General features: G+C 48.2%; 2 protein-coding genes across 2 annotated transcripts; both read left to right on the forward strand.

Moving 5' to 3' along the window:
• Positions 1-1,482: 1,482 nt before the first annotated feature.
• Positions 1,483-7,069, forward strand: IGFBP6 (insulin-like growth factor binding protein 6). The gene is made up of 4 exons (XM_006883883.1): positions 1,483-1,813; positions 5,118-5,248; positions 5,448-5,567; positions 6,947-7,069. The coding sequence occupies exons 1-4, from the start codon at positions 1,483-1,485 to the stop codon at positions 7,067-7,069; spliced, it is 705 nt and encodes a 234-aa protein (XP_006883945.1).
• Positions 7,070-8,525: 1,456 nt separating this feature from the next.
• On the forward strand, positions 8,526-21,383 carry SOAT2 (sterol O-acyltransferase 2). Its single transcript, XM_006883977.1, has 15 exons — positions 8,526-8,601; positions 9,039-9,094; positions 9,605-9,741; positions 10,055-10,114; positions 10,422-10,529; positions 13,357-13,633; positions 14,048-14,117; positions 14,660-14,744; positions 15,237-15,282; positions 15,478-15,607; positions 16,475-16,572; positions 16,987-17,085; positions 17,528-17,663; positions 18,146-18,291; positions 21,333-21,383. Exons 1-15 carry the CDS (start codon positions 8,526-8,528, stop codon positions 21,381-21,383), a joined length of 1,575 nt encoding a protein of 524 aa, XP_006884039.1.
• The last annotated feature ends 1,387 nt before the right edge of the window (positions 21,384-22,770 follow it).

Below are 22,770 nucleotides of genomic sequence, written 5' to 3' on the forward strand. Positions count from 1 at the left end.
AGGAGTGCTGGGGATGGGTGGGGGGGGCACCTCAGGGGCATGGGAGGCAGACCTAGGGGTGCAAGCAGCAGGCAGAGGGAAATGCCTGGACCAGCTCTCCCTCTGGAAAATGAGCTTCTGCAAACTAGTTCCCTAGTCCTGGCCACTAGGCTGGAGGAGCAAAGTGGTTACTTTAAGGGCAGCATGCCTAATGAATCCAAGAAACCCAACAGATGATATTGGGAAGGGAGGGAGATGTCGAAGAGGAGAGAACCAGAGAGGAGGGCTGACCTGGACAAAGGAGTGGAATGAAGTCAGCTCTCATGCCACGGTTTCCAAGAACACCAGCATGGGCTCTTCTAACTTTAAACTGCACCTCCCACATAATTTCAGCTGGCCAGCTTCCCTCTTTCTTTAGCTCCCTGGTGCTCAGCCAGTTCTCATCTGGCATGCTTAGCCCCCTCCAATGCTTGCAGACTCAAATGCCACGATTTTCTACAATCATCCAAGGTGTATTCCTCCCCAGATTCTTTCACTCCAGCTCCTGCTCCACCCCTATCATCTCACCCCATTCTGGCTCATCCTAGTACTGTTTTCCTCTGCAGTTGCTCTCAGAATCCTTTCTCTTGCCCCTTCCCAATTTTGCCATTCTTCACCTCTCCTAGGTGCTCTGGTGATAGTGCTGTGGTTACGGCTGTCAAATGCTAACCAAAATGCTAACTCTGCAGGGGAAAAGACGCAGCAGTCAGCTTCCAGAAAGATGCACCACCTACGGGGGCAGTTCTGCTCTGTCCTACATTGTCACCTAAGTCAGAGTCAACTCGGTGGCAGCAGATTTAGGATTTGAGAATTTGGTCCTTTCTCCTCCATCTGCGTTCTCCCAATAGTTCCATTATCTGTCATATTGTAATCTCAGCCTTCCTGTTGGCCTGTCCCTTTTCTCAGTCCTCACATGCCATCCTTCTCAATTCACTTTGAGCCTACCCCTACCTTTCCCACCCTACTCCGCACCGAAGATTTTCACCCCCTTCACTTTCCTGCACATATGCTAACTTGATTCCTGGTTTTCCTCTCCATCCAACTCCTGGCCTCCCTCCCAATACCCCTCTCCACCCCTCAGTCTCTCCAGCCAACTGTCCAGCTCCCAAATTCCGGAGAGATTCTCAGGAACAAAGCAAAATGAAAAAGAAAAAAGGCGGGGGTAGGAGTGGGGGTAGTGTGTGGGGTGGAACCAGAGTAATTTGAAAAAAGAAAAAAAATTGAGACCAGCAAGTAGAAAGATAGTGGGGAGAAAAGAGTTGGGAGGACCCAGGTGAAGGGGGGCGCTCTTCAGTCCCACCCAGTTTGGGGAATGCCCTTGCCTTCCCCCCACCCCTTTCACCTGGCTCTTAAAGGGCCCTGCCCCTGACCAGAGGCTACTTAAGGCGGAGGGGCGGCTGTGGGCAACAGCTGCACTTCGCCTGCTCTGGAGAGGAGTAGAAGATTGGGCAGAAAAGCCTGGCCATGACCCCCTATAGGCTGCTGCCATCACTGCTACTGCTAACTCTGCTGCTCGCTGCCCGCCCAGGAGGCGCCGTGGCGCAGTGCCCAGGCTGCGGGCAGGGGGCTCCGGCAGGCTGTCCAGGGGGCTGCGTGGAGGAGGAGGATAGGGGACTTCCAGCGGACCGTTGTGCGGAACCGGGGGGCTGCGTCCGGAGGAAGGGGGAGCCGTGCGGGGTCTACACCCCATTTTGCGCCCAAGGACTGAAATGCCAACCGCCCGAGAAAGACGAGGCGCCTTTGCGGGCACTGTTGCTGGGCCGTGGCCGCTGCCAGCGGCCCCGCGCGCCCACGGGTGAGTCCGCGCCCCGCCCCCACCTCGCCCACGTGAAACTCGCACCCTTCGGACAGGGTCTTGGGAGAGATGGGCGCTGCTGACCTCTATCTAGATCCTGAGGGTTGATATCTGTTCCCTTCCATCGCTGGGGCGTAGAGACTTTAGGGCCACGGGCTACCAAATGTAGCAAGCAGCAGCAGCTAGGGCCATGTGGGGTACAGCCAAGAAAGCTGGGGGGCCGGGGAGAAAACTATCTGAGCCCTCATGCTTCTTGATTAAGGCAGGTGACATGAAGGGTTTCCTGATGGCCCAGATGCAGCAGGCAAGGGGGTCTCTAGCTGGTTTAAGGCTGGTGTGGCTTGTGCCTCGGACATCATTTGTGGAGGCGCCAGTGGGCAGTCTACTAGTCATTGTAACTTCTAGCCCAGTTGTGAATGGATCATCCAGCTATTGAAAACTATTTGTTATGGGTGCTATTTCCTGTAAGTGCGCAGCTACCTGTAGGCCCAGTTCCTTCAGCTGTAGACCCCCCAGCAGAGAAAAGATCCAGGTGTTGTTCTAACCTTCTCTGGTGGCCTTGTGGGCAGGTAAGGATCACACCCCCCCCTCAAAGACAGACAAGCACTTAGAATCCACCAGCTGCTCCATGGAGAAAGATGGGGTACGGCCCCTGAAAAAGATGCTGGAGGTTCCAACTTGATGGCAATAAGGGTTGGGTTGTTTTGGGTTTTTTTTAAGACTTTGAAGTAGGAAGGAAAGGGACCACAGACCCCACACCACACTCTTGTACATTTGGGAAATACCTTCTTCTCTCTTTGGACCCTACCACAGTGTCCAAAACAGCTGGACATTAGTTTAGAAAAGAAGATGTCCCAAGTCCAGAGTTCCAATCTGGCCTACAGATAGAAGACAGAGGACAGGACTGGAAGCCCTCAGGAAGGGGATAGGAGATGGGGAAGGAGGGTTATGAGTTAAATCTGCTTAGAACCAGAAGCTATATACGTATGACAGGTTTGGCGGTGACCTGGCCACAACCTGGAAGGGGCAGGGGCACCAATGAGCAGTTTCTATTCTCTGAGCCTCCACCGCCAGCTGTGAGAGATAATTCAGCAAGTTAAAACTATTTCCTGCAGAAACACCTCAGTTCAGAACTTTCAACTCCACCCACTGGACTCATCCCACCCTGCCCCCGGGAGAACAGAGGGCTGAGTCAGTGGGTGAGTGGATTTGACAAAAGTGAGTCAGCAGCCTATTCAGGTTGGGGGGTACGGTAGCAAGGAGATGGGGAGGGCAGGAAGGGCAAACTACACCCCCTCTAAAAGCATCAGAGCTCTTGGCATCTTCAGTGGAAGGAATGGAAAATCCAGGGTAGTTTCTTTCATTTCCAAATGCCTGGGGACAGGCTGCTGGCGGTTTTCCTAGAAGGCATGATTGGGTGGAACAGGAGGCAGCTGGTTGGTGCTAAATGGAGGGAATGAGGATGGGCAAGGTCTGAGGACTACGTGATGCCAGGATTGCAGAAGAAATGCCCTTAGCTAGCAGATGGATACAGCCAAGAGAGCTGCGGACAAAGGAGAAGATGTCTAGGTTTAAGGGCTGGGGATTATCTCCAGGAGAGGAGAGATCTCTCCCGAGGTCATAAGAATCTCATTTTACAGCTGGGGCAAATTTCAAGCTGTTCTTCCTTCCTTATTTCCACCTCCCACTCCCAACCCTGAGCATTTCCAGGAGCCTGAAGTTCAATCAAATGTCCGAAACTTTCTCCTGAGTCAGACGCAGCTTGCAGACTGGAAGTCCTGCAACATTTCCCATCCCCCTTAATTCTACCCTATTAAGGACTGAATGTCACATGCTCCTAAGACCACTAGGCTTGAACTGGGTTGAGCCACAGAGGGTGAATGAGAAGGGAGAAGAGCCACTGCAATGCCCCCAAAGTAACCACATCCCAGGCCTGGGAGGGGTGGGCTGAGTCACAACGGGTCATAGCGGGGACACACATTCCACTGGACTCCCTGCTGGCCTTCCCTCCCACATCTCTTGCTCTTCTGTCCTGTCTCCCTGGTTTGGTGCACCCCCTGCTGGTCTCTGTTGGAACAGCTAGATCTTCTGATGGGAAAACCGGGAACTTCCAGTAACCAAAACTCACTGCTGTGATGATGCCTTCTAACAGCAAAATTCTGCTGGCTTTCCTGGGCTATGAACTTAACTAGGTGAGCTCCGGTGGTCTAGTCTGCAGAGAGTTGTGCTGCTAACTCAAAGGCTGCACCTCTCTATTGGGTCAAATCCATCAGTGGCTTTGGAAAAAGATGGGCAATCTTCCGTGTGATTTGTTGTTGTTAGGTGCCATCGGGTCAAGTATGACTCATAGTGACCCTACGAACAAAAGATCTGAACCCTGTTCTGTCTTGCGCTATCCTCACACTTCCTGACACAAAAGAGCTCATTGCAGCAGTCACCTTGTCAATTCACCTGGTTGAGGGTCTTCCTCTCCTTCGCCAACCCTCCACTCTTCTCAGCATCATGTCCTTCTTCAAGGAATAGCACCTAGTCAAGGAAGACTCATCTTTCTTGTCTCCAAATGGCACTCCAGCTGCACCCTGTCCAAGACATATCTATTCATTCTCTTGGCCATCCATAGAATGTTCAGTGCTCTTCTCCAACACCACAGCTCAAAGACATCAATTCTTTTTCTGTCATCATTATTCATTGTCCAGGTCTCACATTCATAGCTAGTAATTGGAGAGACTATGGCCTGAATCAAATGCACCTTAGTCCTCAAACTGACATCACTATTGCTCAATAATTCGGAAAGCTCCCTAACTGAAGATTTTCCCAGTGCAATCTGTCTCCTTATTCCCTGTTTGTACCAAAGAAATAAGGAGATTTACGGCCTCTGAGACAATGAAGAGGGTCAGTTATGGGTCAATTTGGACAGAACAGTAATGAATTTTGAGGTTTTGATATCTTAACTGGAAGAGACTGCCTCTCCAACAGAGTTCCTTGTCACCAATAGATAATGCTTTGTATTTGTTCTTAATTTTGCCTTCCAAAATGCTTTTTCCTTGTGCAATTTAAAATTACCCTGTAGATAATTTCAGGAAATGTGACATTCACTGTTTGTCAGAGAATGAAACAGATGCCAGGATAAGCTAGCAGTGGAACCAGGTGTTAACCCCTTTACCTCTTCCTACCATGATACAAGACCTTTCTTTATCTCACTCCAGTAATCAGAGACGCGCAAGGCTCTTCTCCACTTGCCTGTGGTATTAGCATCTGGCCTGGTTTCAAGCCTCTCCTTCCTTCATTCCTCTTGTGGCTATAGGGGAAAAACTCAAGGAGAGTAAACTCCATGGAGCCACCCATGCACACGAAGGAAACCGCAGAGACCAAGAGAGGAATCCAGGGACCTCAACCACTCCTGTTCGGCCCAGTCCTGGCCAAGACACAGAGATGGTGCGTTGAGGAGAGAGGGGCCAGGGTAGGAGGGATGGGGACCCCTGACTGCCCCCTTGAGCAGACGTAATGCCAGTGCACCTTGCACAGAAGCTCTGCTGTCTGTCCAGTGTCTGGCTCTGGCAGCCTCTAGTGGCTTGTGAGCTGTGTGGCAGAGCTAGACTAGGGTGGATCTGAGCAGCCTGCTTCCTTCTCCCAGGGACCCTGCCGCAAACATCTGGAATCAGTGCTGCAGCAACTCCAGACCGAGGTCTTCAGAGGCACTCACACCCTCTATATGCCTAATTGTGACCATCGAGGCTTCTACCGAAAACGGCAGGTGAGGCCATTCCTCTCCTCCCCTTACTCCAGCAGCCAGTGCAAGGTTCCTGCTGGAGGGGACAGAGGCATGTTATAAAGTTAATCAGAGACTCTATCCTGTTTAGGGATCATGCAACTTTAAGACCCACACGAGGAGTTAAACTGCTCAAGGAATGACTTAAAAAACAAGTTGGAAAGGGAGCTCTGGTGGCCTAGTGGCAAGACGCTGCACTGCAATCCCAGAGGTATGCAGTTCAAATCCAACAGATGCTCTGCTGGAGAAGGAGGGGGCAATCTCCTCCTGTACCAGTCAGATCTGATTTGACAGTACACATAAAAATAATACAATAAAAAACAAAAACAAAAACAAGTTGGAACCAACTCACAGCTGACCTTCAGCAGGTTTTCAAAGCTGTGAACTACAAGGGAGGAAACTGTCCATCTTTCTCTCTCAGAGCCACTGGTGGATTCGAACCACTGAAGAGGTGCCACCTTTGGGTTAGGAGCACTAATCCCTAAGGCCTTGGCCGCCAGCGTTCCCGCCAACTTGAGGAGCATCAAAATCACCTGCAACCAAAACCACACCAAACCTACTACCATTGAGTCAGCCCAATACGTTATACCTTATGGTACCAGCATTTCTTGGAGTCACCTGGAGAGCTTTTTATCACATTGACTGCTGAGTCCCACGGTAGAGTTTCTCATTTTCTGTGTCTGGATTGTGGTTATTGTTGGCAACAGTTGATTGCCACCAGGTCGCACATGACTCAGAGCAACCCTATGAAAGACCTGAGGCCTTTCTATAACTAAAGTTTCTCTAAGTTCATAGTTTTCAGAGGCATGTGGTTTGGGAGGTGGATGCCACCCCTGCTTCCAAACCCATCTTAAGACTGGGAGCTCCACGAAACACTGTCCACCATGGGCAGCCAATATGGTATTTAAGACCTCAATGGTACAAGGTTCAGTGTCACAGCAAACCCAGATTTCCTCAGTACAGCAAATCAACAGAAGGCTGCTATACAATTTAGAAGAATGTTTCTCTAAAACATAGTAACAAGGGATTAAAATATAATCACTCAGGCCGAACTTTTAAATACAAAGGGTTTGGATTAAAGCCTGAAAATCTACATTTCTAGCAAGTTCTCTGAGGATGCCGAGGTGGTTGGAGGGTCACACGAGGAGAGTTAGTGGCCTAGCCTACAAGAACATTTAATTTAGTGAGTGAGGAAGAGGGGAAACCAAGGGAAGAGCTCAGTGAGCTTCACCGACCTGGGGGAACATCTACCTGGGTGTTCCTCAGACCCTGCTGTCCACAGTTTGTGCCTGATTCAGGGATCCCCTTTAATCTCTCTGCTGGAAGCCTCAGGAGTCACCTGATCCTTGTGCTTTTCTCTCCAGTGCCGCTCCTCCCAGGGCCAGCGCAAAGGCCCCTGCTGGTGTGTGGATCGGATGGGCCAGCCACTCCAGGGGTCACAGGAGAGCAATGGGAGTTCTTCTTGCCCCATGGGGAGCAGTGGCTGAGGAAGAGTAGCGGGCTGCAGGGCCACCAGAAGAAGCTCAGAGGTGCCATCTTGGGTTATTTATTGAATGCTGAGCAACTCAGAGGCCCTGAGCCCCACACTTCACCTTTAGTTCCTGTCCCATTGTCCCTGTTGCCCCAGAACCTCACACAATCCTCTGGTGGAAAGATTGATGGTGTTGGCTTGGGTGTTAATAAAGCTGTGTTGAGAGTTTCTGGCCTATACTTGTGTGTTTGCCTCTCATATTTCTGGAGCCCTTGGGCCTTCAGCTTCTCTACCTCTCCTCCACCATCCCTCCTTCCCCATGGACCACCTCTAGTCCTTCCCACTGAGCTTGAATACAGGAGACAACCATAGGCATCAAGCCTCACTCATCCACTGACCAAGAGGTAGGGGGGATGGAAGGCATGGAAGTGGGGGTTGGAGGGAGGGGAGACACAGAGGCCGCAGACTGTCAGCCTGATGTTGTGACCTTGTCTCAACACTGATCTTTGAACATAGAGGGAGGGGAAGGTTTAATAGTTAATCCCCAGCACAAATCTAACAAAGAGGAATTCTCAAATCCCTTACCTTTCTCCTATTTCTTACTAAAAAGAGAAGGAAATAATTATCTGAGGAATTCTTCCAGTGGACCAGGCCATTTCCTTCACCAGCTCTACTTCATTTTGTGCTCAAAATAACATTTTGAGGTAGGGAATTTTGCACCCATTTTTCAGAGGGCACAGTGGCTCAAAGTTCAGTCCACTTCCCAATATGACACAGTCAGTACATGATAGACAGAGGATATGAATTTGAATCTGGATTTTCCATATATGGCAATAATTAGTATTCCCCAGGTGCTGAATCAGCATTGTTTTGTCACTTTCTGCCTACATGTTAACCCAAGCAGGTGAAGAAAGAGCTAACATTCAGGGACCCTGGTACACAATATTTCCTGGAGGAAGACCACAGAAATATTAGGTGGCAGTGCCATCTGAATGAATATTAATCATCAGCATCTGAAGCCTGTGAGTTGACCAAGTTAGTCCACACACCTTATCTCATTGGCTAAAGGGAGCTGAAAGCACAGATAGTTGAAGATGGTTCTGACTCCTCCCCGACCTTCAGCCTGCATCCAGCTAGGCCGGAAGTCTTTTACTAACGATAGTAGCTGTACTCGCGATAAGCCTGGAAAGGCAAAGTCCCCTCCTGCAGGAAGGAGAGCACACTTGGAGCTGGGCCCCTGGGAGGTGGTGAAGGGATGTGTCCATCCTTGTGACAACAGTTGAACAGAGAGAGGCTATAGCTGAGTGCTGTCCTCCAGATCAGATAACCTGTCAGCTCCCAGAGGTGCCCTCCTCCTACAAGGACTTTAGTCTTTTGGAGCTGTCAGCTGAGCTGAGTGGGGCAAGTGCTCGGCTGGCGGTAAAGAGAAAGAAGGAACAAGGGCTGTTTGCAGCAGCCGCAAGGCTGTCATCATGGAGCCAAAGGGGTCCCATTTATGGAGGAGAGAGGGGCTCGGAAGAAAGCAGGAGCACCAACCCTCAGGAGAAGGTGAGCCACCCTCTGGGGCTATGGAAAGCTGAGGTGGTGGTGGAGGTGAGGATGCATTGTTGAGAAGAGCCCCCTACCATCTTATGATGATCCTTCCTGCAATCCAGGGAGACCAGGAAAGGTAGAACCTGGCCTTTGCACTAAATTATGTAGCTGGGAGAGGGAGGCAAAAAGGGAGATTCAGATTTGTGACTTTGCCTTATCTTTCTGATCCCAGATGGTGAGTGGAGTAACTTCCCTGTGTGCCTATTTTCAGTGGTGACTCTATCATCCCTTGAAAAAAGAACTTCCTTTTCTGGTTTCTGTTCCCACCCTTGATAATAGATATTAACTAATATAAGTGCTAATGAGAAAACAGATAAATATTTTCTGGACCCTGCAAGACACAGCCAAACTCTAACTTTTCCCTTGAGTGTACCTTCTAACCTTCCTCCTAGGAAACACTGAGAAGCACAGAGCCTCAGACCTGGAGCAATGGACTCGACATATGGAGGTGAGGGATGTTACAGAACAGAGGTCACCGTGGACAGGACTTAGGGTGGCTAGAGGCGGGGGTAGGACCAGCTGGGAGATAAACACAATCTGTTCTTGAGTTCAAAGATCAGATTAGAGTTAAGGGTTAAAATTGTTCAAAACGAAGGTCCTCAGGGCAAGGACCAAAAGTCAGCTAGTGAATAGAGAATCCTCCTGTGAGTGGAATTAGATGTTAGGAGAGAGAAGGCTGTGAGTTATTTTTAAGAGCGAGAGCTCAGAGATGCGAGTGTGGTTGAATTTCAGGCCCCAAGCATGAAAGCATTGTTCTTGTGTTATTCTTGGGTCCTTGCTAGTGGCCCAGGGACTAGAGAGAGAGAGAGACATTCTCAGGGCATCTCTGAGTAGGAACTATGATTTGATTCTCCTTATACCGTATACATCACATATTGCCCAGCCCTGAGAAGCTCAGTAAATGTTCAGGGTGTGAGATGATGACTGATGAGTGAAGCATGATGGCTTTGTCCTTTAGGCTATGAAGACACAGTTGCTGGAGCAAGCCCAGGGACAAATGAGGGAGCTGTTGGATCGAGCTGTGTGGGAGGCGGTGCGATCCTATCCACCAGAGGGGGGATCCTTGCTCTCTAGTCCTCCAAATTCCTTAAGCAAGTAAGAGTCTGAAGAGTCCAGGAACTGAAATGGCCCCTCCATTATAAGGGGAGCCACAGATGCTGTCTATATGCCCTTTGTCAGACTTGGCAGTGACACTGACTTCAACCTTCCCTCTTCTCCCTTCATTGCCCTTCTTCCTGACCCTAACCTCCACCTCTGGGCCTCTCTATCAGGGGCCACTAGCTCTACTCTGGCCCTCACTTTCCCCTAACTACTGTTTACTACTATCTTTGACTCTCAAGTATAGACCTTCCCATGACCTTGCCCTCTACCTTCTTCCTCTGGGTCTGACACAACCATTTCAATCCAGGACCAAGGAGGCGGCCCTTGGAAAACAGAAAGTTTTCATCACCCGCAAGTCCCTGCTTGAGTGAGTCAGGTGGGAGGTCAGGGGATAGGGAGGAAAAGGAACCTCAGGTGGGGCTGGGGGTGGTGGTCCAGGATACCTCACTTCTTATCCCCAAGTACTAGTTGGATTGGGGCAGGACTTAGAGAGGGTCTTTAAGGTTTAGTGTTCCATTGGCCACAGATGAAAGGCCCCCAGGGAGAGAAGAGTCTGGGTTGGGAAGGCTGTGGGAAGAAGCCTCAGCCACATCTTAGCCCTTGGCTGGATGATCTCAGTCACGTGTCCAACCTTGAGAACTTGCCCGCATTGACATTCAGTTCTGTCTCTCCAGTGAGCTCATGGAGGTGCAGCATTTCCGCACCATCTATCACATGTTCATCGCTGGCTTGTGTGTCTTCATCATCAGCACCCTGGCCATTGACCTCATTGATGAGGGCAGGTAGGCCTCCCATCCCACTAGTTGAGGCACATGGATCAGCTCTCTCCTGGGCACCCTGTGTTCTATGTGCCACTGGCCCATGAAGGCACAGGGAACCCTTTGACTACTGGACAAGTGTCAATGTTACTCAAATGTTCGAGCAGCACTCTCATTTAAACCCACCTCAGAGTCCTTGCTAAGGCCAGTCATTCTGTGGACACCTTGCCCATTCTCAAATGCTTCTCAGTAGAGGCCTTGATCTGCACATGGTGTGTATCTCAGGGCTGTACTCTGATCACTCTGCTCACACAAGCACCTTTTCAAGTCAGTTCTATTCAACGCAAATAATGTCCATTGAGTACCTACTAAGTGTCAGCCCTGGAGACCAGCAAGATGGTCCACCCTGTGAACTCTCAGTCTTGTGGAAAAAGACAGACATCCAGGCAAGCACATTGCTGGGTAGTTTGCCCAGTAGAACATGCCATACTCAAGGGTTGGGTTTCAGAGGGCCTGTTCACTGAGATGGGAAAAGTAAACAGGCTGTATAACTCTTGGTGGCCTATATTTGCATCTACCCCATATTACACTATAGTGGAACTTACTGTTCTGAGTTGAGATCCTGACACACCTATAGGATGCATATTCTGCAGGGCAGGGTGGAATTGCTCCACAGGGAAAGGCTGGAGTTTTATCGCTCTCATGTCACCATATCGTTTCTCCTTCACAGCAATTAGTAGGTTTAAACCACTTATTTTTTGGTTACCAATTAAGTGTTTTTAACCACTTTGCCACCAGGGTTCCTTATTCATAATAATAATAAGTAGTTGGGATCAACTTCTGCCATTGAAGGGCGCTCTGGTGGCCTAGTGGCAAGAAGTTGCGCTGCAATCTCGAAAGCACATAGTTAGAAGCCACCAGCTGCTCTGCAGGAGAACGATGGGTAATCTTCTGTGCAATTAACTGCCTCTGAAAACCCACCAGAGGGTCAGCTCTGACTCTATGGGACACAACAACTGCCATTGAGTCCATTTTGACAAAGCAATTCTCCATCAGGTTTCTGAGGCTTAACACGTCACCCTCTACGCCACCAAGGCTGCTCTATAGTAGGACTTGTCGTTGCTGTCATTAGGTACTTTGAGTTGGCTCTGAATCATAGTGAACCTACGTAGGACAGAACAAAATCCTGCCCAATGTGGCACCATCCTCAGTCACTCCTGAGCTTAGGCCCATTGCTGTGGTCACTGTGTCAGTGCATCTTATTGACGTCTTCCTCTTTTCTACTAAGTCTTCGCTTTACCAAGCATATTATGATATTCTTCTCCAGCAAGTGGCCTCTCCTGACATGTCCAAAGTGTGTGAGAGAAAGTCTCGCGATCCTTGTTGCTAAATGGTACTCTGATTGCACTTCTTCCAAAACAGATTGTTTGTTCGTTGGGCAGTTCAGGGGATATTTAGTAGATATTCTTCACCAATCGTAGGGCTTAGGAAGCAATAAAACGAATAGGGCCAAAAATCCACAAGTTTAACAACAGGGCTTTCTTTTGATTAAAAATACGTTAATTAGGTGACTATTAAAAGGATAAAATTTCACAGCAAAAAGTTCAAGTACGTAAAATGACAGCCCTTAAAAAAAAAGACAGTCCTTATTGATCACCTTCAATCCCAGACTGCTCCTCAGAGGGATATGTTTTTAACAATTTTGAAAGTTCTCTCCAGACCATATTCCACACATTTACATCTATGTATCTACAAGAACCACAGATAGGTATTTTGTGAGGTTTTTGCATAAATGAAATGCTATATCTTTTGTTTTGCAATTTGTTTTTACCCTTAACTATTTTAGTGATCTTTCCATGTCAGCATATACAAGTCTACCTGCATTATTTTTAATGACAGCAGAGTATAGAGGTGTCATATTTTATCCACTGTTATTATGCTGTTAGCTGCCATGGAGTTAACCCCAACTCATAGTGCCCTAATCATTATGGATGGGTTTTTATTGACTAGTTTTTGAAACTAGATAGTCAGGCCTTTCCTTGTCTTAATCTGGAAAAAAGTTCTACAGTCTGTGTCGCATCATAACCCAAAACCAGTCCCTCTGCCACTGAGTAGATTCCAGCTTCACTGGGTTTCTGAGGCTGTAAATCTTCCTGGGATTGTCTCATCTTTCTCTTGCAGAGTGAATGATGATTTCAAACTGCCAACTTTTTAGTTAGCAGCCCAATACTTAGACCACCATGCCACCAGGGCTGCCTGTGCCGTGTCATAGCAACATGCATATCTCCACCGACCGATGGGTGATGGCTGTGCATAAGGAGCACAGACCGGGAGCTGATGTGAATCTCCTTCATGCAAGTGGAGAAATCCACCACTGGCCCATCACTGCTCCCCTGGCTCATGTAGTTCTTTGTTAATGAACCTTGAGACTGTTTGCAGTTTTACATGGGTTTCAGCCATGCATTCTTAACTTGAGCAAACAAAATGGACACCTTAATGCCACTAGTGCTGCTGTACAAACACAGATGCTCTACAGGTACAGAATTAATAATCAAAGTTAAAAGCAGTGTAACTCATATCCTAACACCTGTGGTCTACAGCCTACTTCACAGAATTCACACAGGACTCACAAGGTCATTTAGAATCAAACCCCATTCTATAATAAATCACTAATGGATAAATCACTTCAGGTAATGCTAAAAGTCCTGAATAACAGGGGTGCCATTCTTTAACACCTCCAGGGGTAAGGAGATTATAATCTCCTCAGAATACCTCAGTTTATCTTTGGAGATGAGGCTAAAGAAGGACTACATTTTTATCTATATTTTATCTCACCTTCTCTCACTCCGAGGCTGCTGCTGGAGTTCGATCTACTCGTCTTCAGCTTCGGACAGCTACCCTTGGCGCTGATGACATGGGTCCCCATGTTCCTGTCTACTCTGCTGATGCCCTACCAGACCCTCAGGCTGTGGGCCAGGCCCCGGACTGGGGGTGCCTGGATCCTGGGGGTGGGCCTGGGCTGCGTGCTGATGGCCACCCACATCGCAGTCCTCGGAGTCCTCCCCATCCACGTGGCCGTGGAGCACCAGCTCCCACCCGCCTCACGCTGTGTCCTAGTCTTTGAACAGGTACATGCATGGAGGTGGGGGTGGGGTATGGGAATGAGTGGGATAATTTCTGCAGGGGGTGTCCTCCAAAGAGGGGCAAAGTCCATTTGAGGGGTGGACACCAGAAGCAGTATTGGCAGGGACAGAGCTAGTTATTAGGGGTGGAGACGATTGCTAGAGAATTGGGGCAACTCATAGGATTACACTGAGTCCTAGTTGACTCGACAGCACCTACAATGGCAGGCTCCGAGGAAATTCACATGAAAGGGACCTTGCTTACTTCTGTCCCCCCTTTTCCTACTTTCACTCATCCCAGCAGCCATCTGTGTTGGAGAGTTAGCCTGCCTCTCTCCTGTAAATGAGACCACAGAGAGGTTGAATGATTTCCTCAGTGTCACACAGCAGCTTGGCTTTCTCTCTTCCTCTCCATATCAGGTCAGGCTCCTGATGAAAAGCTACTCCTTCCTGAGAGAGGCTGTGCCAGGAATCCTTCGTGCCAGAGGAGGTGAGCTCTTCAGCTGGCCCTGATGTGTCCCCAGTTCTTGGTAGAATGAAGTTCAGTGGCTTCATAAAAGCTCTACCTTCCCAAGCTCTGTCTGTGCACGGGCACAATTCTGGCCTCTGTGTTCTGTAAGCCTTGGTCACTAGCTATTCTCCGGATCTACCTTGTGAACATTGCCCAGGACTCTGATGTTTTCCTGTTAGCCTAGCCTGGAAAGACTCGGGGTGTGAAAACCTTTTATCAGGGAGACATGAGAAAAGGAGAAGGAGAATGGTTAGTGGAACTTGTAGGAGCCAAATGCAGTCCTTGCCATAGCAAGCTTTGTACCAGAAAAGGGGCCTGCTGAGATGGAAGCACAAGAGATGTTACAGAGCAGATTTAGCACTACCCACCCCCAGACCCTGCGTGCAGCCGTTCGCCCACTGCCCTTTGCACCTCTGTCTCTCCACTCATCAGTCCCACTGCCCTTTCCCAACAGTCTCCTCACCCCTGCCCTCTCCCCCCGCCCCCTCCATTGATCCATCCCTCTCACTCCCACTCTGTAGGGGAGGGTATCCAAGCCCCCAGTTTCTCCAGCTACCTCTACTTCCTCTTCTGCCCTACACTCATCTACAGGGAGGCTTATCCCAGGTAAGACCCTCCATCTTCCCAAATGCCCAGGTCCGTCAGGGACCTTTTTCCTTCTATGCTCCCTTCCCTGAGGTCCTTAGTCTCACCTCAGGCACTGGCTACTTTCTCAGGGAGCATCTCATACTAAGGGTGGGAAGTAAGTGGCAGATAGACCACTCTTTCTCCCCATTCAACCCCTTGGTGACATTGGGGTGACCAACTGTCCTGATTTGCTCAAAACTGTCTCTGTCTTAGCACTACATATCTCATGTCCCACAAAGACCCCTATGCCAGAGCAAACTGGGGATGGTTGGTCACCCTAGCTGACATTCAAGGGACAAATCCTTTTGTTACCTTGATTATGAAAGGTTCAAAGGGTCCTGGATCCTCATATCCCCTGATGATCCTCTCAGTCCTGAGTAATTGAGGGATCTTCAGAGAGATGTCCCCAGGCCTGAGCAGGGGACAAACTTTTAAAGAATCAGAAACATATTGCCCCCCTTGCTATTGCAGAACACCCCATGTCAGATGGAATTATGTGGCCAAGAACTTTGCCCAGGTCAGAAGGTGGTGTTGAAGGGTGGATCACCCGTGACTCATGGTGGCTGAGGAGGCATTTCTGGGAGTGAGGTGGGGAAGACCTGGGGAGAGGTGGGGAGGGGGTGCTGAAGAAAGAGGAGGCAGGTTTCAGGACACAGGTCTAGTTATAAAGTGAGGGAGTCACAAAGGTGTCTGTCCTCTACGCCTTCTCCAGACCCTGGGCTGCATTCTCTATGCCTGCTTCATCCTGGGCCGGCTCTGTGTTCCTGTCTTTGCCAACATGAGCAGGGAGCCGTTCAGCGCCCGGACCTTGCTGCTCTCTGTCCTGCATGCTACACTGCCAGGTAAACCCATTTGAGACAGGACAGGAGAAGACCTCACCCTGGGGAAGGTTCATCAGGAAACTCCCCACTCCTTTCAACCTTTCCCTTCAATCAGTTTCAACCTATGTCCTCCCTCTAGCTGTCAACTCTCTTTGCCTGCCAAGATATCTTTTCAGATGACCATCTCCTCCCCCTGTCCACATTAGCCTACTAACCTATCTCCTTGCCTTCCAAATCCTCTCCTATCTTCCCTGACCTCACTGCCCAGGTGAATTTCCCAACTTCAAATTAATCATTCCCTATCTGCTCAGTGATTTGCTTGGTATTGCTGGCACTTTCTCTGTCTGGTACTCAAAGCTCCTCTTCATGAAACCCCAATCTATTATCTCAGCCTAAAAAATTAAGTCCACCCACTCCCAGAAAGACATACACATCCATGCCTTCAGGTCTTTGTCCCGCTGATCCCTCAGCTTGGAATGGGATCCAGTTATTATGTGAGGCTCATGACCCCTCCTCTAGTACAACTTCCATCTCTAGGAGCCATTCGTTGCTCGGCACTTCAAGTATATCAGTGGCTACCATGCTTAACCCCATTATACTTGACCTTGATGTTTGAGTTGATATTTCTGTCTCTGGATCACCAGTCTGGAAACTTTCAGTGGCCAGGGGCTTTGGAACTAATTTCTCTATCTACAACACCTGCCAGATAAATGTGCTTGAGCAAATGGATGAATTCACAAAAGTATAAACTAGTGGATGAATGACAAATGGCTGGTATGAGATGGGATCCTAGTTGAGAGGTGGGGAGAGCCTCACAGCCTAGATTCGAGGTGCCTGGGCAGTCTTGCGGGCGAACCTGACCTGAAACCCCTTGTCCTCACCTGCCAGGCATCTTCATGCTGCTGCTCATCTTCTTCGCCTTTCTCCACTGCTGGCTCAACGCCTTTGCGGAGATGCTGCGATTTGGAGACAGGATGTTCTACCGGGTAGAGCCTGGACCCGGCTCTGGGCCAGTTGGATGCTGGAAGCAAGGGAGAACTGAGCAGGGATCTGGGGAGGATTGTGGTCATGCTGGTATCATCTCAGCTATCAGTCAGTCTTCCACAAGGAGAAGTGTGCTCCTCTGGGTGTGATTTCAGGGTCACCTCAAATCCCCCAACCAGCTAGTCAATTGTTCTTGTGTGGATGATACTAGAGTTTCCTCTTTCTGAGAAGCAGACTGGTAGGGACCCCAGATTCTGAAGAGGGATTTAGAAGAGTGCCTGCTGTTTCTTCTGCCCAAAGTAGAGCCTTACAGGCAAACAATGGCACAGGGTAGAAGCAGAGACAAGAAAACGGGGCTGTGAAGAGTCAGGCCCTACTGCTCATGGCCCTGCCTCATTGCCCCGCCTCTTCTCCAGGACTGGTGGAACTCAACCTCCTTCTCTAACTACTACCGCACATGGAACGTGGTGGTCCATGACTGGTTGTACAGCTATGTCTATCAGGATGCACTGTGGGTATGGACTCTGAGCTCCCATCATTGCATGTATCATCCTTCCTCCACCCCCTCCCTTTTCCAGACTTCCATATGCCTCTATTATGCTCAATCCAATAGGCAGGACGATCTTACTATCTACTTTCTTTCCTTCTTTGTCCTTAATTATACTCTTTCCTGAGTCCTCTAAATAACAAGCATATAGCAATTTTTGGTAACCAAAAGTTACCACATACATTAATCTGCACAGTAAACCTGAGAAATATTATAATAACCCCCATTTTTAAATTGCAAATAAGACCCAATGGGTTAATAAAATACTAATAAGACTAATTCTAGTCATCCTAATCCCAGATCCTTTATTCTTTCATTGTGTCTTACCTCTTCCTGTGTTCTTCAAGGAGAGGGCTCTTTGAAGAGAGATCTTAGGGAGACTTACTTCCCCCTCCTCTCAACCCTACCAGCTGGTTGGTGGTCGGGCACGAGGGGCAGCAATGTTGGGCGTGTTCCTGGTTTCTGCAGTGGTCCATGAGTACATCTATTGCTTTGTCCTGGGATTCTTCTATCCTGTGATGCTGATGCTCTTCCTTGTCTTTGGAGGTGAGCTTGACCTTTGTACATCACTGTCTGGGGAGCCATCTGAAGGAGATGGAATAGATTCTATTCTTAGAGAAGCCAAACTAATGGAGGAGGCCACATACTCCAAATGAGAAGTAAGGCCACTGAGGATGAAGAGGGGAAGGGCTTGAGAAAAAAGGAGAAGGCAGCACTGGGGCATCCTGGAGGTAGAGGAGGCTTTCTGGTTGGAGTAGGATGTATTACAGGATCACTCATAAAGGGGGACAAAGGGAAGTAAATCAGAAGGTACAGTATGAGGTACAGATAGTACAATATAAAGGGAAGAATCTTGATCTAATATGAGTCCCTTGAGACCTCCATAGGTTTCTGTAGCTGGACACGTGGTCTCACCCTACAGAGCCTTCCTATTTTATCTCTTCTTGGTGCTCCTGGATGGGAAAGAAGGTGGAGAGACAAAGTCTATGTACCAGGAGCTGGGTTGACCTATCCTTTTCTTTCTCTAGGGCTGCTGAACTTCACAATGAATGACCAGCACACTGGCCCAGCATGGAATGTTCTAATGTGGACACTGCTCTTTCTGGGCCAGGGCATCCAGGTCAGCCTTTACTGCCAGGAATGGTATGCACGGCGGCATTGCCCCCTGCCCCAGGTAAGAGACCACAGTGGCACCAGGCTATGAGGTTCCTATCTGGCTTAGATCCAACTGTGTTTATATATGTGTGTGTCCTTTCCTTCCAACATCACCTCCCTACTATTCCCCAACTTAAACAACACATATTTGTTGTTCTTATGTGACCTCGAGTCAAAACCAACTCAAACCTGATTCTCTAGTGGGTTTTCAGAGGTTATAAATTATATGGGGAGATACACACACACACACACACAAATACACACACACACACACACACATATAGAAAATCAAAAGGGCTGAACTCGCTCAGCATTTCTTAAACTGAAGGAGCTGAAAAACAAATTCAAGCCACGGGTGGCAATACTTAAGGATACTTTGAGTAGAATGTTAAATGATCCAGGAAGTATCAAGAGAAGATGGAAGGAACACACAGAGTCACTGTATCAGAAGGAATTGGCTGACACAGAAGAATTTCATGAAATGACATATGAGCAAGCCTATGGTGATGAAGGAGGAAGTTCAAATTGCTCTAAAGGAATTGGCAAAAAACAAGGCTCCAGGAGTTGACGGCATACCAATTTACATATTTCAACAGACAGACACCACTGCCCTGGATGTGCTCACTAAGTTGTGCCAAGAAATCTGGAGAACAGCCAGCCAGCCCACTGATTGGAAAAGATCGATATTTGTTCCCATTCCAAAGAAAGGTGACCCAACAGAGTGCGAAAATTATCGAACAATATCATTAATATCACATGCAAGCAAGATTCTGCTGAAGATTATCCAAAAACGTTTGGAACAATATGTCAACAGAGAACTGCCAGATGTGCAGGCTTGATTTAGAAGAGGTCGTGGTACTAGGGATATTATAGCTAATGTTAGATGGATCTTGGCAGAAAGCAAAGAATACCAGAAGAATGTCTATCTGTGTGCTTCTTCATTGACTATGCAAATGCTTTTGACTGTGTGGATCACAACAAGCTGTGGCTGACTCTGAGAAGAATGGGAATCCCAGAACATTTGATTGTGCTAATGTGAAACCTATACTCGGACCAAGAGGCAGTCGTCAGAACAGAGCAAGGAGACACTACATGGTTCAAAATCAAGAAGGGGGTCTGTCAGGGATGTATTTTGTCTCCATACCTTTTCAATCTGTACGCAGAACAGATCATCTGAGATGCTGGGCTGTATGAAGAGCAATGTGGCATCAGGATTGGTGCAACAACCCTGCTTGCTGAAACTGAGGAGGACCTGAAGCCCTTGCTGCAGAAGGTCAAGGACTTCAGCTTCCTATATGGATTGAAGCTCAACCTCAAGAAAACAAAGATTCTCACCACTGGGCCAATTGGCAGCATCAGTATGGATGGTGAAGAGATTGAGATAGTTAACAGTTTTAGTTTGCTTGGCTCCACAATCAACACTATTGGTAACAGCAACCAGGAAATCAAGAGACAAATTGCATTGGGAAAGTCGGCTGTGAGGGACCTCTCAAGAGTACTGAAGAGCAATGATGTCAGCCTGGAGACTAAGGTGCACCTGATCCGGGCTATAGTCTTCGCAATTACATGCCATGCATGAGAGAGTTGGACAGTGAATAGGGTTGACAGAAAGAGAATTGATGCCTTTGAGCTTTGGTGTTGGAAAAGAGTGTTGAATATACCATGGACTGCTAAGAGAACAAACAGGTTTGTCCTGGAGAAGGTGAAGCCGAAATGCTCTTTGGAGTCAAGGATTCTGAAGCTTCGTCTGACATGCTTTGGGCATGTTGCAAGGAGGGACTGGTCCTTGGAGAGGGACATCACGTTTGGCAGAGTGGAGGGGCGGTAAAGGAGAGGAAGACCTTCGATGAGACGGATCGATTCTGTGACTGGAGTGGTGGGAATAAGTGCGTTTGAGATGGCTAGGTTGGCACAGGATAGAACAGTGTTTAGAGCTCTTGTACATAGGGTCGCTATGAGTCGCAAATGATTCAATGGCACATAACAAACAACAACAACAACATACATACATACAAATAGATAGATAGATTTATTTCAGGGAAATGGCTCACATGTTTGTAAAGCAAAGTCTCAGATCTGTAGATCAGGCCTCACAATGCAGGCATCTGGGGAGGCGGATTTCAGGCTCTTGCCTTTGGAGGCTGCAGAGGTGACACATCCACAGGTTGTCTGTCATTGGGAAGCACTGTTACAGACAGCTCACTTTGGATGCTGACAAGTTCAGAGTCACCAAGTATGGCAGGTTATCAGTTTAAATCTGGATACCACAAGCCAGATAGTTAGCTGTAAAAGAAAAAACAAATCCTCAAACTTGTTGTCAAGTCAGAACAACTCAGAGCTGACCTTCCAGTGAGTTTTCAGAGGATGTAAACTGCACAGGAGGAGATTGTCTTCTTCCCTTGGAGCCTCTTGTGGGTTCAAACCATGTGCCTTGGATTGGCAGAGTAACTCCCTCCAAACTGAGCCAGATCTAGATCTCACCAAAACCTCACTGGCTTTTCTGCCAGTGTCTAAACATAAATACCATATGTGCCACACCACTGAGGAGATTTAATCAGATAAGGCTAGTTGTATCTTTATAGATCTGACTGTAACCCAACCTTAACACCATCAAATTAAAATACAAACTCATTTCCACCAAATCAGAACTGACTCATAGTTGACCCTCCATTGGATTTCGGAGGCTGTGGGTCACATGGAAGCAAAGTGCCCTTCTTTCGCCATTGTTGCTGCTGGTGGATTCAAACCTTTGATTTGGCAGTAAAACTCCCCACCAGAGCTCCTTATCAACACCATAAAGGCTACAATTTACAACACACACAGAATAGTTACATTATTCTGGGGATTGTGGCTATGTTTCCTCATAATATTAACCCTGATACCATTCAAAAGGCTGTACCTTTCCTTCCCAACATCACTTCCCTACTATTCCTTAACTTAACAGCTGTGGTTCGGCACCACGGTCTATATTGTAGGTAATGAGTTCCCATGTCTTGAAGGCACAGAGTGAGTACTAGAAAGGAGGGACTTCATTCATAACTCGAACTCTCTCTGGCACAGACAACCTTCTGGGAGCTGGTGACCCCTCGATCTTGGTCCTGCCACATCTAGAGGTCAATGCACCCACCCTCGCTGTTTACACAACACCACCAAGTTCTCCGGTGCCTGAAAATCCTGCCACCTTTTTCCGAACTTCCAGACCTGCCTCTGCGTCCAGGGGGCCTGGAATGAGTGACCTCAGTCAAGGGATTCCAGGGACCTGTGGACTTGTAGGCAGCTGAACACAGACTCAGGATGTGGGTAACTCTTGAGCTTCTATCCCTATGGACTGGGCACAGAGTCCTCTCACTCTATAGCTGTCCAGAATTGGGGATATGTTGGGGAACTAACAGACTTGGTGAATATAAGGGGCCTCAGCAACTTGGGTCATTGAGGTTCCAGATGGTTTTGTTTGTTGACTTTGTACTCCTGTCAACACAATAAACTCTTTGTTTCTCTTTTTAGTCATTCATTTGCTTATTAATTCACTGTGTGTGGAAGGTCTTTTTCTGACAGTCACGACAGCAGAGCTGTAATCTAGATTTAGGATTTTGTGGTGGCAGGGATTGGATCTTAGATGACAGTTTACCATTCCTTCTCTATACCACCACCACCCCTCTCAGAAACCTAGGCTCACGCCCCCCACCCCCTTATCTCGGTTGTTGGGTGCTGTCAAGTATGTTCCAATTCATAGTGACCCTATCGGACAGATCAGAACTGTTCCACAGGGTTTCTTGTCTGAACCTTCGCAGATGCATACTGCCACATCCTTCTTCCATAGAGTGGCTTGTTGGTTTGAACCACTGACTTTTAGGTTAGTAGCTGAGTATTTAACCTCTGTGCCACCACGACTCCTTCTTCCACCTCTACTCTTCCCCTTCTCCAGCCCACATTCCAAATCCCTTTAATCTTTTGCTCCTGCGACCTCTCATATTTTGAGAAGGTTCATGGTGGATCCTTCTGCAGGGCTGTGAGAAGAACCTACTGCAGCTGACCTTGGGCAAATATTTTCATTTCCTGTAGTTTGGTTTTCACAATTTTAAGATGAACTTTAAAATCATAAGTGTCCTGTCTGTATGGTGGCAGAAAGTTAGAATATTCCTATGTGGAACTGTTCTAGAAACCGTGCTGTGTGTACTTTAAGGAAAGGGTCATCTCTGTCCTGTCTGCACAGATTGCCTCCCCAACCTTGTTGTTTTTGTCCACCCAGTCAGAACCAACCACAGCTGTTCCCTCTAACAGGTTTTCAGAAGCGGTAAATCATACAGGAGGAGATTGCCTGTCTTTCTCTTGCAAAACAGAAGATTCAAATCCCATGCCTCTGGGATTGCAGCACAGTTTCTTACCATGAGGCCACCAGAGCTCCAGCCCAACAAGGTGCTGGGAAGATATTTGGGTTGATGCTGTTTATTGCTGTGGAGTCAAGCATAATTCATAGCAACCATATGAACAAAAGGTC

Source organism: Elephantulus edwardii, unplaced genomic scaffold (genome assembly GCF_000299155.1).
Source record: "Elephantulus edwardii isolate Elephantulus edwardi_28Jun2011 unplaced genomic scaffold, EleEdw1.0 scaffold00030, whole genome shotgun sequence".
NCBI lineage: Eukaryota > Metazoa > Chordata > Mammalia > Macroscelidea > Macroscelididae > Elephantulus > Elephantulus edwardii.

Coding starts and splice junctions, on each gene's coding strand:
- IGFBP6 (XM_006883883.1), top strand. CDS start 1,483: ATGACCCCCTATAGGCTGCTGCCATCACTGCTACTGCTAACTCTGCTG. Junction 1,814..5,117: donor GCGGCCCCGCGCGCCCACGG/GTGAGTCCGCGC, acceptor TTGTGGCTATAG/GGGAAAAACTCAAGGAGAGT. Junction 5,249..5,447: donor CTGGCCAAGACACAGAGATG/GTGCGTTGAGGA, acceptor TCCTTCTCCCAG/GGACCCTGCCGCAAACATCT.
- SOAT2 (XM_006883977.1), top strand. CDS start 8,526: ATGGAGCCAAAGGGGTCCCATTTATGGAGGAGAGAGGGGCTCGGAAGA. Junction 9,095..9,604: donor AATGGACTCGACATATGGAG/GTGAGGGATGTT, acceptor TTTGTCCTTTAG/GCTATGAAGACACAGTTGCT. Junction 15,608..16,474: donor CCTGCATGCTACACTGCCAG/GTAAACCCATTT, acceptor CTCACCTGCCAG/GCATCTTCATGCTGCTGCTC.